Source organism: Callospermophilus lateralis, chromosome 1 (assembly GCF_048772815.1).
Source record: "Callospermophilus lateralis isolate mCalLat2 chromosome 1, mCalLat2.hap1, whole genome shotgun sequence".
NCBI classification, from domain to species: Eukaryota; Metazoa; Chordata; class Mammalia; order Rodentia; family Sciuridae; genus Callospermophilus; species Callospermophilus lateralis.
The window spans coordinates 116,418,656-116,443,629 of NC_135305.1; the positions used below are offsets into that span (position 1 = coordinate 116,418,656).

At 35.2% G+C, this 24,974-nt stretch overlaps 1 protein-coding gene across 2 annotated transcripts in view; it reads right to left on the bottom strand.

Moving 5' to 3' along the window:
• The window catches only part of Ttc28 (tetratricopeptide repeat domain 28), a 583,480-nt gene that overhangs the window by 528,074 nt on the left and 30,432 nt on the right, over window positions 1-24,974 (bottom strand). For both annotated transcript variants that reach the window (XM_076837226.2, XM_076837217.2), the window contains exon 2: window positions 21,559-21,837. In XM_076837226.2, coding sequence (XP_076693341.2) covers window positions 21,559-21,837 — 279 coding nt within the window. The remainder of the gene's footprint in view (window positions 1-21,558; window positions 21,838-24,974) is intronic.

Sequence of the window (24,974 nt, forward strand, 5' to 3'; positions counted from 1 at the left end):
TTTTAAAAAATTTATTATGAGACTGATAATTTCAACATATTACCCTGAAAGTGACTAGTCCAGAGCATGATACAGGAATTATAATAAATTAAGGGATTTAAATCAGACAAAATATAAATTACCACAGTTCACTAGACCTTTTAATATAAAATGTATATTCTGGGGAACGTGGTAAAATAAAGCAATGAAATATTTTCCCAACTTTCAGTGCCAAAGCCATTATTACCAACTGGTAGTATCTCTTTACCAAAGAGTTCAAGGTTTTTCTATGATTAAAAGAAAAAAAAATGAGGGGCTGGGAGTTGTAGCTCAGTGGTAAAGCATCTGCCTGGCACATATAAGGCACTGGGTTCGATCCTCAGCACCACATAAAATAAAGAAGATGTTGTGTCCACCGAAAACTAGAAAATAAATATTAAAAAATTCTCTCTCTCTCTCTCTCTCTCTCTCTCTCTCTCTCTCCCCCCCCCTTTAAAAAAAAAAGGTAGAATGTCTTACATAATATGATGGGGTTTTTTAAAGGGGGCAGGACCAATACAAAAAGTTCATATCAAGCATCAACACCTATTATGAAATTCACCAGAATACTACTTCTCCTCTATTCCATATAATTTCTAAGAATTAGTAATCAACCAAACAATATGCCAAGTCATCTTCTAAAAATAATACCTATACAGACTCCAAATCTTTGTTTCAGAAAAATAAAGCCAGTTTTAAGTATCCATGGTGCTACAGAAAGTGGCACCCCCTTTTTCCACAGAAAAGCCCTCTTCACCATGGCTGATTTTAGGACTGTCAGCAAAAGAGTTTCTGCGAAAGGGTCCAATGTAGATAAACTTCCTGTTTTCATGTCGCCCTGTTTACTTGGCCACTGACCAAGAAGATACCAGGACTCCAGGTGCTGGACACCCCCTTACTAGTTTTTCACAAACATATCCAATATAGTACTTTGTAAAAATATGCAAACAAGGCCTCTGGCCTTGAGCTGGGCTTCACAGAGATGTCTACATTTTTAAGATAAGTTACAAATGGGGTCCATGGTAACAGCTGGCAGGGGAGGAAAGAAAGGGGAGAAGAAGCTCTCCCCTTCTCAGGTGTTGTCCTTGAAGAGTTAACTTGCCCAGAACAGTGAAATAAAAAGCTGCTTTCATGTGAACTTCTGCAGACTGTGAACTTCTGAGCCCCTCCCCTTACATGCTGGGTATAAAACTCTAAAACTCCCTGAACTAGGGGTTCAAGGGATTAATTGATTACAGCAAAAGCTGTGCCCTCTGAACCTGGCTGCAGCCAAATAAAACTGTTTCCTGCTATCTTTGGTGTCTTGCTTCGTTTGTCCCTACAACACTAAAACCAGTATTCCCAATCAAAATTCCCTAAAATATCACAGATACAATGCATTGTGTAAAAGAACTCCCAGTCTCTGAGCAGAAAACTTGTGCAAACGGTATCTATCTCTGCATTAAATATCTGTATTTAAAATTTCTCAAGTCTACACAAATCCATTAATTTACAATATATTGTTGAGCACTCACTACTTGCCAAAAAACTGGGTCTAGAACACATATATGAACAAGACAAAGTCCCCACCCTAAAGAAGCTCACAGTCTAGGGACAGAGAAAACTCAATTATATCCAGGGCGATAAGTTGGTACACGGGATAGGGATGAGGAGAATAGAGGGGCCCTCAAGGAGAACCTGTGTGCCCCAGTGCTTTACTGTTAACCACTTCATTTCCACACTTTAGGAAACACTGTTGCTAATATGTTAATATTATTTTTTAAAAAACTCTTTAAGAAATAAGTGATATGCAGAGGTTGACTAATAAGAGTAACATTCTTTTGATGGCCACCAGCCCTAATTCCAAAAAGATGGTTAATCCTAGCTCTCTAAGGTAGGACTCTTCAGTTAGTCAATGTAACAGGAAACCTCTGAGATCTGGGGAAAAAACTGCTGCAAGTCAAGAATAATTGAAGCAGCAAGCCACTGTTGGGGTTTTATGTATATCTTATAGCCACTGTAGGAGTTTATATACCTTGGGATAGAAACAAAAGGTAAGACCTATTGCCATAATAAATGTAAAGTAAGATTCAATTTATTAAAAATTTAATCTACTCCTAATTTTTAGAAAAATCTACAGCATAGTATAATGCATTATAAAGTGAGATACTTTGTATATAACAATCCCTAGATATCATTACACTCCAAGTATTAAAATAGAAAAGACCCTCTCTTTGAGAAAGGAAAAAATCTTCTACACAAGATAATATAATGCTATAGGAAAAGTTAAAATATCTCTTGAAATCTTCATCTGATGAGTAAGAAGGGAGTCTCTTCCTGTTAAATCAAGGCACTAATCACTAACAGCCCTGCAGTCCTGTTTAGCAGGATAAGCACACATTCTTCCTGGCCTCTACTGCCTCCTGGGGGTTATAGTGAGTTACTACTCTTCTAAGAAAATAAATAGAAAATACAGACATGATTTTCTACTAACAATATGGTGCAAAAGGTTTGTAAAGCTCTTTTAATAACAAATAGGCCTTTCCAAAATAATCTTTTTTTAAGAAAAACAGTCAGAAACTAAGTACATAATAAAACTTAATTATAGAAAGTGGTTGCTAATATGATTAAGAACATCAAGGTCTATACAGCATTTTTGTATTTTCAAAGCACTTAGCCAACATCAAATGATTAATCTTTACAACATTCTTCAGGTCAATATCATCAACATCTTTTTACAGAAAAGAAAATAGCAAGGTTAAGTGAGGTATTAGAAATTCAAGAATTAGTCAGTAACTAATCAGCAAAGTGCCTCAGGAGAATGATTTAATGTAAAATATAAAGTAGTAATACATTAATTCATCTCTAATACCCCCTGACCTATCTCTAGGAGAAATTAATTATTCTCTCATCTGTGGTCCCATAGCATTTTATAGATTCCTCTATTGTAGAACTTAACATTTTCATATTACAATTCTTGGTTTGTTAATCTCCCTGACTAAACCCTGGTCTTCCACAAGGCATTTCACACTGCCTACCGCATATCAGGACACAATAATGAATCATGCAGTCATTTGTTCAACAAACTATTAAGACTCTACTACCATTTACTGTGTTTCACTCACTGTTCTACACAAAAGGGATACAGTGGTGAAAAAGAGAGCCAAGTTCCCTACTCTGATGGAGCATATTTTCTAGAAGAGAAAGGCAGAAGACCCCAAACCAAAAACAACCAGGTAGTAATAGCAGCTCAATTCACAATAACTAAGCCATGGACCAACCTAGGTGCCCTTCAACAGACGAATGGCTAAAGAAAATGTGGTACATATATACACAAGGGAATATTACTCAGCCATAAGAAAGAATGACTTTATGACTTTTGCCAGTAAATCGGTGGATCTAGAGACGATCATGATAAGTAAAATAAGCCAATCCAAAAAAAAAAAAAAAAAAAACCAAAGGTCAAGTGTTCTCTTTGATATGTGGATGCTAAAATACAAGGGGGGGAGAGAAAGAATAAAAGTTCAGTGTATTAGACAAAGGAGAATAAAGGGAAGAACAGGAGGTTGAGAATAGGAAAAAAAAGAACAAAATTCATTTTGAAAATGTAAGAATAGATTTATCTTTCCATACATAATCTTTGTCAGTGGATGTAATTTTATTAACTAATGCCTTCAATTGCAAAAAAAATGTGAAAAATAATTATTTATATCTAAATAATTAACCCAATCTTAGAAAAAAATTTCATTGTTTAAAAAAATTTTATAGATTTTTATGAGAGATCTATCAGAGAATAAAATGAAATAAACTAGTGTTGCAATAAACCTCTAGCTGCTTAATAGAAAGAGAAAATTGGTGTTAGAATAACCCAAAATAGGACTATAAACAGTTTTAAAGTGAATTTATTCTTATTTAGTGGTCTTCTGTTACTCACAAGAAACTTCTTTTATTCTTTTTCATTAGAAATAAAATATAATCCCATATTTCAAAAAGAGAAGCACCACAGAGAAGATGGAGAATGAAAAAGAGACTACAATACAGTATGACTAGATGCAGCTGAGTGGCTTCATCAGATCAGGCTATGGTATCCCAGCCGTGCCAGGGAGTAAGGAGACAATTCCTGGTGGCAAGTGCAAAAGGCCCAAAGTGGGGAGAAAGAGGAAGGGGTGGGGGAGACTATGGTTACAATATGGTGGCAAAAGGGTGAGCAATAAAAGATGAAATCAGAGAGGCCAGATCAGGGCTTTCTTGGGCTATTATAAGGATTTTATTCTGAAATAGAAAATTATTTAAAGCTTCATAATATATATTTGCTGATTTGAATTGCTGTGTTTGCCTAGTAGGTAGCACTAAAAGGAAAATTAATACTTGGAAAAGAAAATTGCCATGCTATTGGTTAGGGAGCTTTTCTGTTTTAATAAATTACTTTTTAGTGAAAAGCTATTTTATAATTAAATCTTCAGACTAAAGGATAAAACAGCAGTGTCTACTAACATTTTAATAGAAGATAGAATAATGAGATTTTGACAGTCATTATTGGAAGAAATTGAAGAGCTTCTGCATAAAACACTGTACATTATAGATGACTGTACTAGAATCTTATGCTAATCACTTATTAATTTTGCAAAGCCTAAGATATCTCCAAATAGCTCACAAGAAGCACCAGAAAGACATCTGGAGAGGAGGCTCCTGAGTGAAAGTATGGAAAAATCATTAAGCACAATAAATCTTTTTCCTCTTATGAGAGAAACCAGAATGAAATAGTAACATATGAGAACACTCTTGCCATATTAACTGAACAAAATACAGCAATAGCCTAAACAAAACTGTATCTCAGGGGCTGGGGTTGTGGCTCAGTGGTAGAGCACATGCCTAGCATGTATGAGGCACTGGGTTCAATCCTCAGCACCACATAAATAAATAAATTAAATACAGATATTGTCCATCTACAACTAAAAATATTTTTTAAAATACTATACCTCTGTGATACTACATAGCCACAAAACTACTGGGACATAAGCAGTGGCACATACAGTACACTACAGTAGCTTGTAGTCCCAGTTACTTTGGAGTCTAAGCAGGAGGATTGCTTGAGCCTAAGAGTTAGGAGCCAGCCTGGGCAACACAGCAAGAACCCATTTCAAAAAAAAAAAAAAATGGATTTCACATGGAAAAAAATCTCACATCTCATTCTTTAAAGGGCAGGTTGTATTAAATTTAAGAATATAATTAAGAAAGCCATATCAAATCTTTCCTACTAGTACATTTTTAAAAGAATGATGTAAAAGGGAAGGTAATGAGAAATTTTTTCTAAATTGTGTGATTTAGCCTATGTTTTGCCTATATAAACCAAATGTAAGAGTTTTTTAATTATCTAGTAAGCAGGAAAGTCATTAGCAAATGCTGGACTTTTGTAAGTAAGCCTTTAGAATCACCTTTTTAATTCCTCCCCCATTTGAAAGGAATGCTTTGCTTAGACCCCATTTGTAAACTTCTAAAATCAGCTTGGCACAACGGTTCATAAATTCTCACAAAAGTTGCTCTGATTCTGATGGGATCCACGAAATCCAAATAACAGCCCCTGAGGGATTCAAATGAAACGAGGCCTTGGTTCCACATCAATTATTAGGCTATAGATTGAGATTGAATATGCTTTTTTAAGTATGATGAGGCATAAAATGTTCTACTTCAATTAAATACTAACCCACAAATTAAAAGTCATTCGTTCCTTGACTTCTTTGGAACAAGAGTAAAAATCCATCCCTCAGAATATAGCAAATTCACAACCAAACAACTAATTTCAGTTCTTTAAATCAATTAAAACATTAGGTTGTCAGCCACAATTCTTTCATTTTTCCTTTCAACAAATATTTATTGAAAAAAATATATATATATAGTTATTGAACACTTAAAACACACCAGGTACTTAATATTCTAATCACCCTACAACAGTTTACAATTGCCTCAGAACCTTCATATAAAATAACAGTATAGGGCTGGGGATGTGGCTCCAGCAGTAGTGCGCTCGCCTGGCATGCGTGCGGCCTGGGTTCGATCCTCAGCACCACATACAAAGATGTTGTGTCCGCCAAAAACTAAAAAATAAATATTAAAATAATTCTCATTCTCTCTTTCTCTCTCTCTCTCTCTTTAAAAAAAAACAACAGTGTAAACATTGTCATTCAGCCTCTCTAAGAATGATATATATTCAAGGACATACATCTCAATGAATACATTAATTAAATATAATAAATACTAATATTGAATATACAAAAGTAAATGTAAGGAATATAATCAGGGAAACACTTAAGTGTTTCTCCAATTGTACAGTTCTACAAAGATAATATAAGAGGCTGGGTATTGAATATTTATCATTAATAGCTCAAAATTTATAATCTCTTCAAAGAATGCATTATAACAACCCAACCTATCAATCTAGACAAGAATACCAACAGCCATGTAACATACAGCTCTAACCATAGATGAACACAAGAGGGCGTATGAGACTGGAAATTCTTCATAAAGCCAAAGGCTCAACAATTCACAGCTCTTTTTTTTTTTTTAATACCTTTATTTTATTAGTTTATTTTTATGTGGTGCTGAGGATCAAATCCAGTGCTTCACACATGTGAGGCAAGAGCTCTTCCACTGAGCCACAACCCCACCCAATTTACAGCTCTTACTAATGTAGGGTCACGTGGATTGATAAAGGATTCTTCCTGCATGTACATGACACATAGTATACTAAAACTGTTTCCTTTTCTAAATATACTTTCCAGAAATCAAATCATTGCTTCCCTGAAAACCCAATTCCTTATCGAAATTGACTTTAAACTTAAATTTAATATTTTTATCATTAAGAAAAATTAAGGGGCTGGGGTTGTGGCTCAGTGGTACAGCGTTCGCCTAGGACGTGCGAGTCCCTGGGTTCAATCCTCAGCACCACATAAAAAACAAATAAAATAAAGTATTGTGTCCAACTACAACTAAAAAATAATTTTTTTAAAAAAAAAAGAAAAGAAAAATTAAGAGGAGCTGGACACAGTAGTGCAGACTTGTAGTGCTAGCCACTTACTAGGCAGAGGCAAGATGATCACTTGAGCACAGGAATTTGAGAACAAAAAAAGTATACGCATATGTGTATATAGGTATGTATATATGTGTGTGTGTATCTTTTGTGTGTATATATACATGTATCTGTATACAGATATATATATATACATACATATTCACATACATAAATATATTACTTTGAGTCAGAAGTTCATATCACTTTTTAGTCTAAATTCTTCTGGAAATACCTCTACAGAAACTGGCCAACTCTTAAAATGCTATTTTTTAATATCAGAGCTTAACCACTGATTGACTATAATTATAATAAATGTCTTATAAGGAATAATTTCTGACTTTTAGAAATGTAAGTAAATGCATATCATAATAATATCAGCCATTTAATTCTTGAGTAGTGACTATTCTATCTTTATATTCTAAGAGTTGCCAACTGATCTCAAATGGTAGACAAGAATTTTATTAGTTTACTCCCTCATAAAATAATAAGCCACCGCCTAAAATTATATACTAGAATCATAAAATCTATTGGCTGAAGCATAATCCAAAATAATTCAGGAGTACAATCTACCTAATACAAGATTCACAGAATACTATGTATGTATACATGTACACACACACTCTCACACATATACATGTATACCTAAGTTCCAAATGTGTACCTCTCTTCAGTTTTACATAGTCCTAATACTGGCTGGACATGTAAAATTATTCTGAATGCCAACTCCTACTCTGTCATATTCTGCCTAACCCCTGCAGAGAAGAGGCACCTGGCATGAAGACTCCAGTCAGACACACACAAAAAAACATTACTTATCCCTTCATATTATCAAGCTAAGGAAACAAAAGAAAGATGAACTGGCCATTAGGATCAAGAATTTCAAAAAGAGTCCTAACCATCAGCAAGGAGCTACATATTAGGTAGTGTTATAGTTTAGATATGAGCTGTCTCCCCAAATCTCCTGCTAATGCAGGAACATTCAGAAGTAAAAGTGATTGGATTATGAGAGCTGTGATCTGATCAGTTAATCCTGATTTGAATGGACTATGTAGTAACTGTTAGGCAGATGGGTTATGTCTAGAGGAGGGGTCACTGGGGGCACATCCGGCGGCCCCTTCCTCCTCCCATTCTCACTCTGCTTTCTGACCCCACCAAGAACAAAGCAGCTTTCCTCTACTAGGTCCTTTCCCATGATGCACTGCCTCAACTTGGACCCAGAGTAATGGAGTCTATGGACTGAAATCTCTGAAATAGTGAACCCCAAATAAACTTCCTCTAAGTTGTTCTTGTCAGTTGCTTTGGGCACAGTGATGAAAAAAACTAACTAAAACAGGTAGTATGAGCAAAGACTTACACTGAAAAACAAAGAATTAGGAATACAACATTAGAATAATCAAAGGCAAAGGCACCAACCAAAGAAATAACCATTAGAAGCCAAAGAGTGCTCAAAACCAAGACAATCAAGTAAGTTACTTAAAATGTGGGCAGGTGGTACAGATCTGGTACCTCAATCTGACTATCTAGAGATTCCTTCTTGTAGGGTAAAATGGATCCTGGACCAGAAAGAAGGAGTATTCATAAAGAACATTACTGAAGAAGTCACTGAAATCTGAATGGGATCTGTGGATTACATAGCAGTATTAAACCAATGTTAGAAGAAGTGATTTTGAGTGATAAGACATCATATCTGCAATTTAATCTCAAATGGTTACAAAAATAACAACAATAATAATACAAGCAGAGAGACAATTATAGGACACACATAGTAAAATGTCAACAATTGCAGAATCTAGAGGAAAGGCATACAAGAGTCCTTGTACTAATCTTGCAATTTTTCCTCTACTTTCAATTTTTCCTTTTTTTTTTTTTTTACCATGGTTTGAATTTAGGGGCACTTAACTATTGAGCCACATCCACAGCCCTTTTTTGTATTTTATTTAGACACAGGGTCTCAATGAGTTGCTTAGCACTTCACTTAGTTGCTGAGGCTGGCCTTGAACTTGAGAACCTCCTGCCTCAGCCTCCAGAGCCTCTGGGATTACAAGGGTGCACCAACATATCTGGCTCAAATTTTAAAAATGAAAAATATTTAAATAAAATCTTAAATGCTTTGACAATGAATATAGTACATTTTAGGAGAAATATCTAAATTGATAAGTGCAAGAAATTATTTCAAAATAAGTTAAAAACTGAAATAGATATAATACTTTCACAATTCAATGTAATACATTTCAAAAAATGTCTAAACTAATAAACACATGAAGCATTCTAACTTTAGTTCTTCAAAGCCTCACCCGACTTGAATTAGCAAGAGATAATAACTTTCTTAAATTAAATTAAAAGGTACTCTTTCCAGAGAATTAAATGAAGGCAGTAATGTAAACATCCTACAAAGTTATCTACAAGTAACTTTTAAAATATGATGTAAAAACAATGCTTTTGAGATCCTTCCTCAAAACTGAAACAGTATAATTAGTACTTCTGAAATGAGCCAATCTGTATAACAAAAGAATCACTAAATTTAACCTTACTAAATTTTTCCAGTGGCTTTCAGTATTGCTATAACAACACAAACAAAATGAATGTTTCTGTTTTGGTATTAGTAATACTTCAATTTCCAAGATACTAATTTTATTTAAGTATACTGATGATCTACTAATCTTATCACTTTAAAATATTTTTGGAAAAACTATTTCTTTGCCAGCATTTCTGGAATTTTTTGTAACTTCTAATCTGAAATGCTTTTTTGGAGACCACTGAAAAACATTTTTATTAAACAATTAGAAATCTCTAAGGTAGTTTCCTCTGTTTATTGAGACAGAAAGTGCTACCAAACTTTATAACAGGAGAAAACACCAATGGAAACCTTTAAAAGTTATATGATCTAATGAATTTTAAATGTCACCCACAGGGCTGGGGATGTGGCTCTAGCGGTAGCGCGCTCGCCTGGCATGCATGCGGCCCGGGTTCGATCCTCAGCACCACATACCAACAAAGATGTTGTGCCGCCAAATAATGAAGAATAAATATTAAAATTCTCTCTCTCTATCCCTCTCTCTCAATCTCTCTTTAAAAAAAAAAAATGTCACCCACAAAGCACATATCTGCATTTCAATCAATGCCATTGGCAAGCATAAATCACAAAAAAATATGCAAACAAACTTTTACTTAATTTTAAACAATACATCCAAACTCTTTAGTGATAAATTCATACTATGTAGGAACCAGAAGTCAAACTTGTTACTTATGGTATATTTATAATATGATCGTTAGGAGAGGTCATTCTTAACATGAATAATGACAAACAAACCTGAGCATTTAAATAATTGAACTGCTATTTCCCGAATTTCCTTAATAGCAAGACTTCCCTTCTTGCCAGACTTCCTGAATCATTTCCTAGGACACAGAATCCATCTTAAAGCAGTTGTTTCTATCCCACAAAAGCCTGGTTTCCAAGGAGATACTGTGGACTCTCACATTACTTCAGGTTGACATTTATGAGAAAAATCCCTGTTGGTAAAATACTGTGACTCTCCTCTTAGATCAACAAAAGTAAAATAAATGTATAAGAAAATAAACAATGAGGAATAGGCTTAAGAAAGAATCACTTCAACAACAAATTGAAAAGCTACCAATCCAATGGTGGCAACTAAAAAACATACTTTTGTTTGAATAACAAAGAAACAAAGACCACTTTGTGTCTTCTTATGTGTACTCAAAAAAAGACAGAAACCTTTCAACCACCTTCCACCTCATGGCTTATTATAGGATTCAGTAGAAGAGAACAGCCTTCCCCAACAGGAGGACCCTTCTCCAGCCAAGGGTGCAAAAATCACTGAGCCGTCCCCCCACCCCCGACAGACCCTCCAAACAAGCCCTCATCTCTATAAATTTTCTCTTCTTTTTCAATAAAAAAAAATCAAAAAATATTAAACTGGTATATTTATAACATGAAATTGTGTGTAACCATTAAAAATAATTAGGCACGTAAACTGACAAGAGATAAACACGCTGCAAATTCGACATCTTAAAAGTCTCCCTTTTCTTAAAAAAGTATGTAGGTGTATATATGTGAATGTACATGGGTGTGTAAAGACATATTACAAAAGGTCTTAAAAAATACTTGTTATGGTTTCAATAGGAGGTGTCCCCCAAAAGCTCTGGTTAACGAAGGAATGTTCAGAGATGAAGCAATTGGGATTATGAGAGACCACCTTCGTTCAAATGGACTGACTGGGTGACAACTGCAGGCAGGTGGGGCATGGCTGGAGAGGTGGGTCACTGGGGGCATCCCCTGGAGGGGGCAAGTTTCCACTGGCCCTTTCCCTACTTTTCCTCCACTGGGACCTTCTCCCATGATGTGCTGCCTTGCCCAGAGCAATAGAGTCGGCCATTCAGACTGAGACCTCTAGAACGTGAGCCCCAAATACACTTTTCCTCCTCTAAGTTTTTCTTGTAGGACATCTCGGTCACAGGAATGCAAAAACTTACTAAAATCAATACTGAAACAGATTAAAAGAGTTAACTTTAAAGACTAAAATAGGGAAAATAAGAAGTAGTAGAAAACAGAGGAATATATTCTTATTTGAAAATATTTTAAAAGTAACTTTGAATTCATTTTGTGACTGGAAAAATGTATATATTTAATTTATATATTAGCTCAAAAGACCTGAACATGGCTTCAAGTGCATACAAATCATAACTTTATCACAAAATCATTTATTTAAGCATATGAAATAATGGCCTATATTAATAAAAATAAATAATTTATTTTCAAAGACAAACTGGTAATAAAAATTGTTTTAAAGAAATTCATGACAAACTAGCTATTATGTAATTTAGCTTATGTTAGTGACAGGGTTCAGGACATGCTACTCCTAAATATGGCACTGTGGTAAATTAAAAGTTTTTTGATTTATATATTGGTGAGAGCCATAGCCAAGTAGGAATGATGCATGGCAATTTCCTTGTCAGCCTACCCAATGTTGCTTAGAGGGAGGACTCTCCATTGTGGAAATGGGCTTGCCTTGGACCCAGGTCATTTGCAGTGACATTGCATGAATGTTTGAGAGTTTGGGTTAAAAGGTGACCCTGCTCAGGGATTAGGGTGGATCTGGGTTTAGGGTGGATCCTGCTGGGAATAGGGTGGTTCCAGGTTTAGGGTGGATCCTGCTGGGAATAGGGCATATCCTGCTGCCTCAGGCGCCTGATCCTTGAGTTCCCGTGGAGTTCTCGCGGGGTTCTGAGAGTATCTGGTATGCAGAGCCTGGTGAAGGGAGTGTATTTTCCCAGAACGTGCGTGTAGAGTGCTGGTGACAGTTCGGGAATAAAGAGCTGCTGTTTTGAATCTACAAGGGTTTTGTGGTAGCTCGGTTATTTTGTGCCCAGCCAGACTGCGGCAATATATGACAGTGGAATGCATTAAAATTCATATTACACATACAAAGCAAAATGGTAGAATGTGATGGACAACATTATCCAAAGTATGTGTATGAAGACACGAATTGGTATGAATATACTTTGTATACAAGAGAGATATGAAAAATTGTGCAAATTAAATATTTTAAGATGAAGGAATCTGAGAAATCACAGGCACAGGAAGACTTCTCTGACAATCCTCTGAACCAAGTCATAAGGCCTTCTCTACTATGAGGAAAGGATTACCCTTACCTCCAAAGAAGGAGGGACAGTGAGAAAAATCCAAAAAGACAGACCTTAGCTAAATTTCCCCCAGTTTATTATCCTTAGCTCATAGACCCTTTATACTATCATGTCTTTCTAAGATTTTTTTTGATATTCTTTATGAAACCTAGCATAAAAACACTGGGATTTTAACCATTCATTTTATGAAGGCTCCCATATCATAAAACTTATATTAATATTAAATAAATGTGTATACTTTTCTCTTGTTAATCATCTTTTATTGTGGGTAGGGACCCTACAGAGAACTTGGGTAACAGGAAATATATTTTTCCTCTCCTACAATAGAATATAAAGTTCAACTTCAATTTAAGTGGATGTGTCACATTCTTACATTTGAAAAATCCTCTTTCTTGATGATCATTCCAAAGGTCTACAAAAAACTTCTGAATAACTAAATTTTTACCTCCTTAAAAACAAGAACAGCACTAACAAACCTGGGGAAAAGAGGAATTTGATTTCCAAAGTTGCCACTTTATATAACTTAAAATGTCCACTTTTCATGAAAAAAAATTGTACAAATATAAACAGGTAAATACAGCTCATACACTGGAGAAAAAAATAGTCAACAGAAACTGAAAAAATCAACATGTTAGACTTACTGGACACATTAAATCAGGAGGCAGAGATGTAACTTAGTGACACAGCAGCTGCCTAGCACATATGAGTTTTATCAAGGAGGGCAAGGGGAGAAGGAGGAGAAGGAGAAAGAAAAAAATCAATCAGTCAAAATGTATACATTCAAAGACCTAAATATATATATATTAAGTATCTATCTATCTATAGATGTATATATAGAGAGAACACTGAAGAAAACTGTAAGCATGATGTCTCACCAAATAGAAAATATCAATAGAGATATAAATTGTACATATTTTACAAGAAACAAAATAGGAATTATGATATTTTTAAAATATAATAACTGAAAATAAAAATTCACTAGAAGGGATCAATAAATTTCACTAGATAGAACGCTAAACAAACTTTAAATAGGTAAATTTCTGAGAAACAAAAACAAAAAGTAGAATATCAAAAATAAACAGAAATTCAAGAGAACAGTATAACACAATCAAGCTACCAACCTATGCATAATGGGGCTCTGCAAAGAAAAGAGAGTAAGAAAAGGACAGAATATCTGAAGGAAAAAATACCCAAAAACTCCCCAATTTTCATCAAAAACATTATTCATCCAGTAAGCTCAAAGAACTCCTGGTGGGATAAACTCAAATCCACATCTAGACTCATGATACTCAAAAGGTCAAAAAAAAAAAAAACAGAGAATTTTGAAAGCAGCAAGAGAGAGGTGACTCATCACATACCCAAACAAACAAACAAAAACCCTTATAATATTAACAGTTGACGTCTCATCAGAAACCAAAGGGACCCAACTAGGATTTAAATACACGACCCGGGCCACATCATGTACAACCACAAGAATAGGATCCTAATTAGAATAAGTTATACTTTATGTATGTATAATTTGCCAAAATACATTCTACTATCTTGTATAACTAAAAAGAACAATTTAAAAAAAAAACCTAAGGGTCCAAAAGTCAAAGGAATGACAAATTCAAAGAACTGAAAAACAACAATTCTATATCCAACAAAACTATCCTTTAAAAATGAAGAAGGCGGGCGTGGTGGCCCACGCCCATCGTCCCAGCAGCTTGGGAGGCTGAGGCAGGATGATCGCGAGTTCAAAGCCAGCCTCAGCAACAGCAAGGCACAAAGCAACTCAGCAAGGCCCTCTCTCTAAATTAAAAAAAAATAGGGCTAGGGATGTGGCTCAGTGGTTGAGTGCCCCTGAGTTCAATCCTCAGTACCCCCCCCAAAAAAAAGAAAAAGATTAAAAAAATATATGAAGAAGAGATTGCACAAATGGCGTGACCCTACTTCATGTTCAACCAGAGATGTGAAAAATTGTACTCCATTTGTGTAAAATGAATCAAAGAACATTCTGCTGTCATGTATAACTGATTAGAACAAATAAATTTAAAAAAATTTTAAATGAAGAAGAAATTGAGATGTTCCTAGGTAATAAAAACAAACTATTTGGGGCTGGGATTGTAGCTCAGCAGTAGAGTGCTTGCCTGGCATGTATGACACACTGGTTCCATCCTCAGCACCACATAAAAGTAAATAAACAAAATAAAGATGTTGGTCCATCTACAACTAAAAAAAATTTTTTTTAAACTATTTGTTGCTAGTATGGATGTTCTACAAGTAATAGTGTTTCAGGCTACACTGAAACACTAGAGAGTCACTTAAATCCACATTAAGAAATAAAGAGGACCTGTAAAGAAAACTGCATAGATAAAAGATAATACAAATATGTTTAGTTTGAAGCTTTGTTTTTCCTCTTATTTGATTTAAAAGAAAATGGCATACCATAAAACTAAGTTGATGGACTCATAATGTATAAAATGTAATTTTTATGACAATAGTAGGACAAAGGAAGGTAGAAGGGAATAGTTATACTGGAGTAAGGTTTTTGTATACTATTTAAATTAAAATGATGTAAAGGAAGGAAGAATAGAGCTATACGGAATGTTTTTGCATACCATTTTAAAGTTATATAAATTCATACTACATTGTTTTAAAGTGAAACATTAGTTATAATCCCTAGGCAATCACCAAGAAAACTTAAAATATATACAGTTGTTGGGCATGGTGGTACACACCTATAATCCCAGCTACTTGGGAGACTGAAGCAGGAGGATCAAAAATTCAAGACTAGTTTAAGCAACTTAGTGAGATCCTAACCCAAAATAAAAAGTAAAAAGGGCTGGGGGGTGTATAGCTCAGTGGTAAAGGACTTGCCTTGCAAGTGAAAGGTTCTGGGTTCAATCCCTACCACTGAAAAATACACACACACACACACACACACACACACACACACACACACAGAGAGAGAGAGAGAGAGAGAGAGAGAAACAATTGAAATGATATACTAGAAAATATCTATTTAATACAGAAGAAGGAAGCAATGGAAGAACAGAGAGCCAGAGAAGCCATAAGATATACAGAAAACTAGAAAAATTGCAGGCATAAATCCATCTCATCAACAGTTACATTAAATACAAATGGATTAAGCATTACAATCAAAAGAAAGAGATTAGAAAAAATGGTTTAAAAAACATGATGCAACTATATGGTGTCTATAAGATACTCATTTCAAAAACACAATTAAGTTGGAAAGAAAAATATGGCAAAAGACATACCATACAAAGTAGTAACAAAAAGAGAGCTGAAGTGGTATATTAATATCAGACAAAATAGATTTTAAGACAAGAATTCTTACTAGAGACAAATAATATTTTGTAATGATGAAAGAATCAATCTTTCAGGGAAACATACATTTACAAAAACCTATGTACCCAATAACCCACCAAAAAAATACATGAAGCAAAAACTTACAGAACTGAAGAGGGAAATAGAAAATTCAACAGTAATATCTGGAGACTTCAGAACTTCACTTCTAATGATAGGACAATTTATAATGTAAACAAAGAGAGCTGAGTGGACTGTCTTTATTGATCTGGGCTTGTGGTCAACTAGAAGTTAGGTTCTATAATCTGGGACTATCTTATTCACATTTCTGGTATTGGTGTGCTGTTGGCTAGGGGAACAGCAGCAGCTGAGTCAGGTGTCTGTGATCATCCAGCAGGCCTTCCTGGGCTTCTTGGAAAAGGAAAAAAGAGATAAATATTCTAATACATAAAATGACCCAAATGGGGACAAGGACCCTAGTGAAAGAACTCAAAATATCAAGAAGGTGACCTGGGCGGGGTGCAGTGGCATACACCTGTAATCTCAGGGACTTGGGAGGCTGAAGCAGGAGGAACATGAGTTCAAACCCAGCCTCAGCAATTTAGCAAGACTCTGAGTAACTTAGCAAGGCCCTGTCTCAAAATAAAAAACACCAAAAGGACTGATGATGTGGCTCAGTGGCTAAGCACCCCTGGGTCCAATCCCCAGTATCAAAAACAACTCGAGAAGGTGACCTGGTCCTGGTCCAAGGAGACAAGATGAGTCTGTTGGGAATTTACTGGTCATGAGGAACCTTAGGTCACTGAATGATATCAATTCTGCTTCTAATAATGACTAAGCAAGATCCTACTGGACTCACTCTCACACAGAAAACAACCATAAAATCTAGATGTGATGGGGCTGGGGATGTGGCTCAAGCGGTAGCGCGCTCGCCTGGCATGCGTGCGGCCCGGGTTCGATCCTCAGCACCACATACAAACAAAGATGTTGTGTCTGCCAATAACTAAAAAATAAATAATAAACTTCTCTCTCTCTCTCTCTCTCTCCCTCTCCCTCTCCCTCTCCCTCCCCCTCCCCCTCCCTCCCTCTCTCACTCTCTCTTAAAAAAAAAAAAAAAAAAAATCTAGATGTGATTTTTTAAAAAAGCTCCCTGAATACAATGGACAGTAAGAGGAGGGCATATTCTGAAGGGAGGAAGCCATGAAGTGCATTCTCATTTTTTGCAAGGATCACATGCAGAGGAGGAGCACTATGACGGTGTACTGGTAGGGGAAAAAAGTCTTTCTGGCCTGGGAAACCAGAACGGTGAAGTCCAGGAAACTACAGACTGACCAAGGAGATGGAAAAGTGAGAATAGGATCCCAAAAGGAAAAGAGCAAAAAAAAAAAATGATGATACTCAAGTCACATATGCATGGAACAATCCAAAGCACTTCAATAAACAACAAAGTATCTGAACTGAGATTGAGCTACCACTCAAAGAAACAGTTCATAGTTCTATTCTAAGATAATCATCTGCCAAACAAATCGACCACAATCAAAAACTATGGAAAACCTTCTCAAGAGAAAAAAAAAAAAAAAAATCAACTCTAAGAAGTATTCAAATAAGCCAATAAATGGCAGGAAAAGCAAAGAAAAGGGAAGACAAATTTAAAAAGAAATAATAAAACGGTAGATGCAAAATCATCACCACCAATAATTATAGTCAGTGCTAGTGAACAAACATTCCAATTAAATGGCAGAAATTGACAAAATTTATTTAAGAAGTAAGACATAGCTACATGCTATCCAAAAGAGATGAATTTTGAATATAAGGTCACAGAGATTGAAAATACATGGATACAACAGAGCTTGGGTTGTGGCTCAGCAGTAGAGTGCTTGTCTAGCACATGCAAGGCCCTGGGTTTGATCCTCAGCACCATATAAAAATAAATAAAATAAAGGTATTATGTACAACTACAACTAAAAAATAAATATTAAAAAAAATGATCTAGAGGGGCTGGGGTCTTAGTTCAGTGGTAGAGCGCTTGGCTCGCACATGTGAGGCACTAGATTCTATCTTCAGCACCACATAAAAATAAATAAAATATTGTGTTCATCTACAATTTAAAATTTTTTTTTAAAAATGATCTATACAGTAAAAGACAAAGAGTAAGTAGAAGAAGGCTGGAGTATTTAATATGAGATAAATAATTTTAAGACAAATATTACTACCAGAGAGAGATTCTTTATCATCATTTTTCATGAAAATAAAATGATCAATTTATCAAGACATAATAATATGTTATATGTATACATGAACAGTATCGACCTTGAAAATATAGAAGCAAGTCTGGCGTGGTGGCGCACACCTATAATCCATGCAACTCTAGAGGCTGTGGTAAGAGGATCACAAGTTCAAAGCCAGCCTCAGCAACTTAGTGAGGCCCTAAACAACTTAGTGAGACCCTGTCTCAAAATATAAAATAAAAAGGGCCAGACTCGGTGGCACACGCCTGTAATCCCAGTGGCTCAGGAAGCTGAGACAGGAGGATTGCAAGTTCAAAGCCAGCTTCAGCAACGGCAAGGCACTAGGCAACTCAGTGAGACTCTATACGGCTGGGGATGCGGTCCAGTGGTCAAGTGCCCCTGAGTTCAATCCCTGGTAGTAACAATAATAATAATAATAAAATGAAAAATTAAAAAGGACTGGGGCTGTGGTTCTGTTGTTAATTGCCCCTGGGTCCAATTCCTGATACAAAAAAATAAGTAAGTGAATAAACAAATAAATGTAAACAAAAAACCCTATTTAAAAAAAGAAAATACATGAAGCAAAACTGACAGTATTGCTGTACATGGTTGGCATATCTGTAATCCGAGGAACTTGGAAGGCTGAGGCAAGAAGATCACAAGTTCAAGGACAGACTGGGCAATTTACTGAGACACTGTCTCAAAATAAAAAATAAAAAGGGCTGGGAATATAGCTCAGTAGTAGGGTGCCCAGTACCAGAAAAAAGTAAAATTAATAATATTAGGTGTTAAATAGAAAATTTCAAAATCTTAGTTGGAGACTTTAACTTTTTATTGCAGCAATTGATAGAATAACTAGGCAAATAAGTCAGCAAAGACATAGAAGATATGAATATTAGCAATCATCTTGACTTAACTGATATCTATAGGACTATAATCTGACAACCATAAAATTTTTATTCTTTTCAAGTACTATGGTAGACCCTCCAGTATAAACTATATGCTAGGCAATAAAACAAGCCTCAGTAAATTTAAAAGCACTCTTTATGATAGTTCATAAGGAAATTTTGATATTTCACAAAGGGTATATTGTTTGAATGTAATGAAATCAAATTAGAAATCAGTAATAACAAAATAACTAAGAAAATACCAATATTTGGAGATTAAACAGCATTTTTTTTTTTTAATACCAAGGATTGAGCCCAGGGGATGCTTAACCACTAAGGCATGTCCCTAGCCCTTTTTTTTTTTTTTTTTTTTTTTTTTTTTTTTTTTTTTTAAATTTTGAGACAGGGCACCACTAAGTTGCTGGGACTGGCTCTAAAATTGCAATCTTCCTGCCTGACTCAGCCTCCTGAGCTGCTGGGATTATAGGCATGCAACACCATGCCCAGCTAAACAACAAATTTCTAAATAATCCATGGATCAAAAAGGTTCTTAGAATGAAAATCAGAAAATATTCTTAACTGAATTAGAATGAAAATATTATGTTAAAACTTGTGGAATGGGTTGGGGACATAGCTATGTTGGTAAAGAATGCTTGCTTCACATGTACAAGATCCTGGGTTCAATCCCCAGCAGGACAAAAAAAAAAAAAAATCTATTGGCCAAATTATATTGTTGTATTATGTGCTTGTATAATATGTAACAACAAATCCCATCATTACCTACAACAATATTCCAAAAAAAATTGTGAAAAGAAAAAAAATCTGGGAATAAATAAAAACAAAACATATGTAACCCTGAAACTGTAAAAACTACACAATGAATAATAATAGAAGGCATAATAACATGTTCACAAATTGGAACACTCAAGAATGTTAAGATGGCAATTCTCTCCAAATTTATCTAAAATTTCAATACAATCATTTTAACTTCCCAGTAGTCTTTTTGAAGAAATTAAGTTTGCAACTTATATAGAAATGTGAAAAGATAGAATAGCAAATATAACTCAGAAAAAAAATGAACAAGGTTACAATACCTGATGTTAGACTTTCTGTAAATCTGCAATAACTAAGGCATCATGGTTAGGGCATAAGAATAAATACATAGCTCAATGGACTACAACAGAAAATTCAATAATAGCCTATAGGGTCAAATGGCTGGATAGTCCCCAACTTACTTACAATGGTTTAACTTATTATTTTTCAACTTTCTAATGGTACAAAAGTGATATATATGTGGTAGAAAACAAACTTGGAAATTTGAATTTTGATCTTGTCCCAGGCTAGCAGGAATGGGCTGGAGACATCTATGTGCACAAAACAAAGATCATGCAGTAGGATCATGCAGTGGGGTGCCATCTAATGAAGCTGAGCAGGGGCAGTACACCACAGTTCTTATCAGCACACTATCACAAGTGTCTAACCCTCTGCAGTGTGTGGTACAGTATACAATACCTTACAGCATCCTTACAGTGTGGCTAGTGTTTTTTTATATAGAAACTTAATAAATTACATTAGACAGTCAACATTCTATTATACAACAGGATTTAATGTTAGATAACTTTGTCCAACTTAGACCAATGTTTAAGTGTTAACAGCACATTTAAGGAAGGGTAAGCTAATCTATGATGTCTGGTAGATTAGGTGTATTAAATACATTTTTGATTCATGCTGTTTTCAACCTAGGATGGGTTTATTGTGACATAGCCCTAATGTAAGTCAAGAAGCATTTATTTGCCCAAAACAAAGATAACAAAGCAGGCACAGAACACCCATAGTTCCAGCTACTTGAGAGTCTGAGACAGATCACTTGAGCTCAGAAGTTTGAGAACAGCCTGGGCAACAAAATGAGGACAAAAAGAAAAAGAAAAAAAAAAAGTAACAACTCAAGCCTTTCAGTATTCAAGAAAATATAGATAATTACAGTGACTTATTAAAAATATGAACTATCCCTGATTAAATAACATTCTGAAAACAAGTAGGTATGACAAAATAAAATTAATTAATTTTAAATTTAAAGACAGAAACATGACCTCTGTACTGCATCCAAAACATCTGCCCAAAAAAGGATGTCAAACAATCCAAATAACTAGAAGGAATCCTATCAAGAGGGTAAGAGAAAAAATAAAATTCCAAACATACAGAAAAAGAATTAAACTTGGAAAGAGAAAGCATATTTCCAAAGCATTAAAAAGGAATCCAGTCACCAGCATACAACCTCAATGAAGTCATTCATTCCACATTTTGCTAAAGTACAGATTATTTTACTAATACCTGTACTGAATCAATAAATATTAGACTGAACTAAAAGATTTCACAAAAGATTCTGTGAAATTCAATAAACTTCTACCTTTGGCCATTTGGGATTGAGAAGCCGGGCTTTGATTGCGTCATCCAGTGCCTTGTCATACTGCTGAATTTTCATGTAGGCTGCAGATCTATTGCTGTATAAAATGCAGTTCTGAGGGTCAACAGCCAGGGCTTCATTGTACAGGACAATAGCTGTGTGGAAATCGCCATCGTGACAAGCCTGGTTACTCTGACGAACTTTCTCAACAAATTCAGCTTTGCTCAGTACTGGTTCATCAGGACTTCTCCGGCCAATAGTCTTAGCACCAAAAAGAGAAATCTACAAACAAAGAAATTGTCAAACACAGTTCAGATAATCCAGTCAGGTTCCTTGTTTGAACCTCAATAAAACATGGATATTCTTCCCCATCTGCTTTACATTATACTTGAATTTGTCCCCTGAAATACAGTAAACTTTCCATGAAGCAGCCTACACATTGCCTTGAATACATACATATATTTGTGTAACAGTTACATACATTCATATTTGTATGAATATTTGTACAAATTTATTGATTGACAGGATGGAGGAATGAATGGGTGAATGAATGAATAAATAAATGCATGCAAAAAAAAATACTGAGGTTTTCCTTAGCAATTTAAATTTAACTAGAGAAAAACCAAAATAAAAACATACATAGACAACATGATTTCAACATGTTAAGATCGTTCTACTTCAAAAAATAATGAAAGCATAAAATCAAAATACTAACAATGCTAAGCTGTTACTTACTTGATGTAACATTATGGAGCATTTTTTACTTTCTTAAATTTTCTTTCCTATCCAAATGTAAACGATGAGTACACGCAAGTTTAAAAAAAATTAAAGTATCTTAATGTTCGATTCAATCTTTTTGGACTGGAAAATTTGGTAACTGAATTTGACTACTACCATGAAATTTCAACATCAGATTAGAGAGACCACACACAAAAAATTCAGCTGTGAAGTATATCCTGCAATCTGAGATCTGATTTTCAAAATTCATAAATTTTCTGTGATTTGATAACAGTGACCTTAAAACCAAAGAGAGTGAATGAGTCAAGTTTTAATTCATTTTTAAAACTGCACTAAGTTTAAAGAGAAGAAATTTAACACAATAGTATCAGGAGAGATATTTCATAATTCTAAGCAAACCTGACCTAAGCAAAATTTTTTTTTAAAAAAGTATAATTTTCTACCCCATGTCTTCATTTAAGACCAAGTTCAATACTGTCCTTCAAAAGAGGATGAATCTGGGGCTGGGGGTTGTGGCTCAGTGGTGGAGCGCCTGCCTAGCACATGTAAGGCACTGGGTTCAATTCTCAGTACCAAACAATACATAAATAAAAGAAAAGCATTGTGTCCTTCTAAGTGTGTGAGAGTGTGTGTGTGTGTGTGTGTGTGTGTGAATTTAAAAAGAGGATGATCTGATTTGATGCAGTACGCCAATGTATACAACATAACAGATTCCTCACCAAAATGTCTATACTAAAAAGAACAATTTCCACAAAGACAGATCTAATCTACATTTGAGACCACTGTTCTTCTCCTCATAAGGATAGTATATCCTAGACTTTCAGTATAATTCAAAATGCTAAAATATTCTAGAAGTTTCAAATATCTGTGTTTAAGGTATATCCTTCAACTTCCTCACACTGGAAGTAGCTAATCAATGATGTATTATTAAAGGTTTTTTAAAAATAATGATCATGAAACATATTGTTTGAAAGTGAATGAACTATGTAATGTTTACTAAACAATCAGGATTTTCCTAAATAGTTTTGATTTTTAATTATTTTATCCCATCGTCAAATCAATGTACAAGACATTTAATACATGTAAGACTGATTTCACTTGGAAAATACAATCATCATGACTCTGCATAAGGCCAGAATTAGCCACAAGTTGTAGAAATAAATTCTATTTCTAGGTATATAAAAAATAACTAGCAAGAGGTCATGAAGAGGGGCTGGGGATGTGACTCAAGCGGTAGCGTGCTCTCCTGGCATGCGTGCGGCCCGGGTTCGATCCTCGGCACCACATACAAACAAAGATGTTGTGTCCGCAGAAAACTAAGAAATAAATATTAAAAAAAAAAAAAAAAAAAGAGGTCATGAAGATTTTCCTCTATGTTTTCTTCTAGGAGTTTTAGGGTTGAAAGCCTTAGTCTAAATCATCAATCATTTGAGTTGATTTTTGTTTTTGTGTTTATTTTAGTTTTGATACTGGGGATTGAACCCAGGGCTGCTTTATTACTGAGCTACATCCCCAGTCCTTTCAATTTTTTTATTTTGATCTTGCTAAGTTGCTGAGGGCTCACTAAGTTACTAAGGCTGACCTTGAACTTGCCATCCTCCTGCCTCAGCCTCCCAAATCACTGGGATTATAGACAAATCCCAATATCCAGCTTGAATTGATTTTTGAACTTGATGTAAGATAAGGATTCAATTTCTCTTTCTTCTTTTTTGCCTGTGGATATCCAGTTTTCCCAGCACCATTTATTGTAGACTATCCTTTCCCCATTGGATATGAATGTAAAATAAATTGTTATAATTATGGTTTATATGAGCCTTATGATAATCACAAAGCAAAAACCTACAGTAGGTATACAAAAATTAAGGGAATCAAAGCATACTAGAGAAAATCATCAAATCACAAAAGCAGATAGTAAGAGGAAGAAAAGACCAAAAGATCTACAAAAGGGCAAGAAAACAACTAACAATACCAAGTTCTTTACCTAACAATAATTATTTTTGACGTCAATGCATTAAATTTTCAAATCAAAACACAGAGTTGTTGAGCAAGTAAAAAGACCAAATCCAACTGTAGGCTGCCCACAAGAGACTCACTTCAGCTTTAAATACAGACTGAAAGTAAAGGCAGAGAAAAAGATATTCCACACAAATGAAAAACAAAAGAGAGCAGTGACTGCTATACAGACAGCAGCAATCATAGACTAAGTCAAAAACTATAACTGGAAGCAGGGCACACACTGGGGTCCCAATGACTCGGAAGGCTAAGGCAGGAGGATCACAAGTTTGAGGACAGCTTCAATAACTCTGTGACACGCCCAGCAACTTCGAAAGATTCTGCCTCAGAATAAAAAAAAGCGGGGGGGGGGGCTGTAATTTGGTTCAGTAGTAAAGCCTCTGGGTTCAATAATACCCAGTACTCTTCCTTGCCACCCCCCAAAAATAAAAGTAACCGGAGACAAGGTGTTATGGTTTGGATGTGAGGTATGCCCCAAAAGCTCATGTGGGAGACAATACAAGAGAGTTCAGAGGGGAAATGATTGGGTTGTGAGAGCCTTAACCCAATCAGTGAATTAATCCCTGATGGCTGGAGGCAGACAGAGGGTGGCCTTGGGATATATATTTGTATTTGTCAAGTGGAGATCTCCATGCTGCCTGAACATCATGTGAGCTGCTTCCCTCTGT